Genomic DNA, 4,189 nt, shown 5'->3' with positions numbered 1-4,189 from the left:
TAACATTGAAAAAGGAGTACTTTTACTAGAGTAATATTTTATTATATGTATCTGTACTTTTACTCAAGTACTTGATTTGTGTACTTTGTCCACCACTGATGAAAATATGACTAAAACACTTAATGTTACAGATCATATATTTAGACTAAGCTTACCTAATCCTTTTCTTATGTCGTTTTGAAAGCCTGCACTAAAATTGGATATATCATGAAATCCTGTTGCTCACCATAAATACATTATTGCTAGCTACTGTAACTTTGATTAGTTCACACTGTAGATCATAGGGTTGTTAATGAACAGTTCTTTCATAAATTAATCTATGATATGTGATAAGCTTTATTTTAACTCTCTTTTTTTTTTTTTTTGATTTTAGCAAAAACCATTAGAAAAAAAAATCACAATTATAACTTTTCTTTCTTTGTGTCCAAGCAAGAGGAAACGGAACATGCACCATCAGGAGCATCTTGCTGTTTTAAGAGAGATGCAGGTGGCTGATATTCAACAGCAGGAACTGAACCGGGCACAGAGGGAGCTACATTTGCAGATGGCAATAGATGAGGCCCGGCAAGCAAGGGAGCAGGAAGCGGCCTTAAGGAGGGAGGAAAATGTACAAACGGCTGCATTCAATCAAGCCTTTCTCAACGTCATGGGGATGCTTGTACAGGCGATGAGTAACAGAACAGAACAGTGACAGAACTGACAAGAACAGAACTCTCTGCCCGACTAAAACCTCCCTAGTCCATACTTCACGGAAATAGTTAATTTTTTAACTTGTTTTTCCTGTGAATTTCTACTACATCCGTTTGTGCACAACATTTAAAGTTTGTTTAGTGTAAATTTTTTACTTTTAAATTTGTCTTTATATATGTCTTTTATATTTTCTTTATATACATTTTTTCAACAAAAACATATTCACATTTAAAGTTTGTTTAGTGTAAATTTTTTACTTTTAAATTTGTCTTTATATATGTCTTTTATATTTTCTTTATATACATTTTTTGCACTACATACATTAGTACTTTGTTTAACGTTTGATCTGTTTACATTTTTCTTAAATAAAATTTACTTGTCAAACGTGTACTTTCCTTTTTTATGGTGCATGTGGATAAGAGCAACAGGTTTCATCACAATTTAAAAGATTAATAGTACACTTTTACTTAAAACTCACTTTAAACGCTATTGAGTATTTGTATCATATACTGCTCGTGGTTTAAAATAGTGTTTGGGCATAAAATGAACAAAAATGCTATTCTGTATGACAAAATATTTAAAAGAACATGTGATAATTATTTCTCCAAATGTGCACACAATTGGATAAGAGTCCTGATGAATGCTGTATATTGCATGTAAGTGAACACAAACCTGAGAAAACATGATTGAGTGCATTATGAGTGATAATTCCTATTCAAAATATCAAATGTTACAGATTAATAACTTTTGCACTCCTGGAATAAATTAAGAATTTAATGTCACTGCAAAGCAGATTTATCATAAACAGTGGTCAAATATCAAAGCTGGAGTCTTACATCTTTATAATGATGCTATTTATTATTAATATTATATTTATAATAAATGGGTAAATAAATATGCAAGGGGAACTTTTTCAAATACTGCACAAAAGTTTATTTACAACACACTTTACAGAACAGACAGAGTCAACTATTCAAGTAACGCATCAGAGCCTCACGGACATCCCTGCCCTCCTCCTCTACAGGCTGAGCCAGTCCCAGCACAGGCTCTGCTGCTGAAGGTGGATCCCATGCACTCTCATAGGCCTCTCCATGACTCTCACAAAGGTTATGTAGAGCACAGCATGTCAGCACCAAGATTTCACAAGGTCGACCGCACAGTCATTTCTTTTCATAAGGCAACGCCATCTTCTTTTTAATCTACCAAAAGCATTTTCAACCACTACACGTGCTCTGGAGATTTTCATGTTGTAGAACCGCTGTTCCGCTGTTAGCCGTCCAGTGTCAATGAATGGTTTTAATAGCCAGTTCTGCAAGGGATAGGCAGAGTCTCCAAGGATGTAGTAGCCAACATTCACCCCAGCAATGTTTTTGGTGCTAGCTGGTATGTGGTTTCCACGGCTTGCCACCTCCCACAGTGTGGACAGTCTCAAAACCCGAGCATCATGCAGGCTTCCAGGCAGTCCTGTGAACACATTCCAGAAAAGTCCCTTTCCATCCACAACACCTTGAAGGATGATGGAGTGCCAGCCTTTACAGTTGAAATAGACACAGTGATAGTCTTGTGGTGCTATTATGGGTATGTGTGATCCATCAATAGCACCAATACACTGTGGAAGTCCCCATCTGTTCTCAATGTAGGCAGCCATTTCTTTAAACCTCTCCTGATCTGGAAAACGAATTTGTTCTGGTATCAACAACGTCTCTGCTGCAGCACAGAACTCCTGAACACACAGACACACAGTTGAAATGCTTGCTCCAAAAAGATGTCCAACACTTCTGTACTCAGAGCTGGTAGCAAGCTTCCACAGTGCAATGGCTACTCTCTTCTTTAGAGGTACACACACGCGGAAGTTTGTGTCCCGTCTCTCCATCGCAGGACGCAGTTTGTTGCACAAGTAAATAAACATTTCTTCCGACATTCTAAAGTTCTCCAACCACTGCGTGTTTGTAAACCCAGGAACAATCACACCCCACCACTCAGAAGCTCTGTTAAATGTCCAAACAGATGGTCTGTGACGGCGACTTTGCAAAATATGATACATCTGAAAATACAGAGAGTACACATTTTAATACCTACAATTGTCAGCTAAATCCATTATATGGCTTTGTGACAATATAGCGATTGAGACCCTAAACAAGATTAGCTTACCCTCGTGCGCCGTCGGGCAAATCGAGTGATGTCGTCATCTTTGCTTCGTTGTAAGAGTTCCCAGACTCGTTTGTTTTTTTTTTGCAGTAATTTGTTTTGCTGCCATCAGCCTCATTTTAAACACATTTCTCCATCTTGAAGTTAAAAACATCCACATGCCGAGAATCAAGAACACCATTCCCTCGATAGGCTCCATTGTTTCTGTGTTGTGCGTTTGAAATATGGCACGTTTAGGATGATGTCATGACAGTAGAGGCGGCAACTATTAACGATCAGTCCCACCCACTTTGAAGCGGTACTAACTGCAGTGGAAAAAGCTAACGAGCTAAAGCGAACCAAACCGTGCCGTACCAAGTCGAGTCGTACCAAGCAGTGGAAAAGCGAAGCAAGCCGAACCGTTCCGCGCCGAGTTGAACCGTACCGAGCCGAACCGAGCCGTACCATGCAGTGGAAAAGCGCCATTACTGTTAGGCAGTGCTGGGAAGGTTACTTTGGAAATGTAATAGGTTACAGTTTACAGGTTACACTATTTAAAATGTAATAAGTAGTGTAACTATTTCAATTGGTTTATTAAAGTAATGTAACAGATTACATTTGATTACTTTTTGGTTTCTTTTCTAAATGTAAAATATTTTCAACTGTTAATTATTTTGAATCATTTAAAGCAGGCAGGGTTAAGCTTACAGTAGAACTCAACACTGATTACTGGTAGACTTTCAAAAGCCTTCATCACTTAAATTAAGATTATAATAATTTCATTTTAAACCATAGCCACCACAAAATCAGACGTTAGCACATTTTTTACTTTGAGATCAATCTGATTCTGATTAAATTATGATCATTCTGGTTAAATACAGGTTTAAAATCATAACAAGAAATAGTTTGATAGCTATGATACTGTTTTTAAAATCAAATCTTTTCACAGCTATGACAGGAAACACAATGCCTTGGGGAGGAAAAAACAGTTCATCTTAAAGCATATGCATAAACCCAAATAGGAAATAAAACAGTGTCTGAATAAGCATGTTCTGTGTACTAAACTCCTGAAACATTGGTGCCTCATATTTTAGAGCAGTCAATGCAATTAAGAAATCAATCAATCAAATCTGTATGTGCGTGTTTGTGTGAAAAAAATCAAATGTAACCCCCTTTGTAATTGTTAACATTTTCACAAGTAACTGTAAATTAATTTCACTCTCATTAACCATAAAATATAACACATTGCACTTTTCATTTATTTTGTAATTACGTAATTCCGTCACATGTAACTAGTTACTCCCCAACACTGGTGTTAGGGAATAGAGTATATGGAGAGTACAAAAACTGATCTATATTTGCCACCCCTCAT

At 37.0% G+C, this 4,189-nt stretch overlaps 1 protein-coding gene across 1 annotated transcript; it reads right to left on the bottom strand.

The window, feature by feature from the left end:
- Positions 1-1,599: 1,599 nt before the first annotated feature.
- LOC122144823 (protein ANTAGONIST OF LIKE HETEROCHROMATIN PROTEIN 1-like) lies at positions 1,600-3,145 on the bottom strand. Its single transcript, XM_042756005.1, has 2 exons — positions 2,842-3,145; positions 1,600-2,734 (listed from the first exon to the last, which is right to left on the bottom strand). Exon 2 carries the CDS (start codon positions 2,732-2,734, stop codon positions 1,817-1,819), a length of 918 nt encoding a protein of 305 aa, XP_042611939.1. The 5' UTR covers positions 2,842-3,145; the 3' UTR covers positions 1,600-1,816.
- Positions 3,146-4,189: the final 1,044 nt, after the last annotated feature.

Source organism: Cyprinus carpio, unplaced genomic scaffold (assembly GCF_018340385.1).
Source record: "Cyprinus carpio isolate SPL01 unplaced genomic scaffold, ASM1834038v1 S000006768, whole genome shotgun sequence".
Classification (NCBI taxonomy): domain Eukaryota; kingdom Metazoa; phylum Chordata; class Actinopteri; order Cypriniformes; family Cyprinidae; genus Cyprinus; species Cyprinus carpio.
This window is presented reverse-complemented; position numbering and strand designations above follow the sequence as displayed.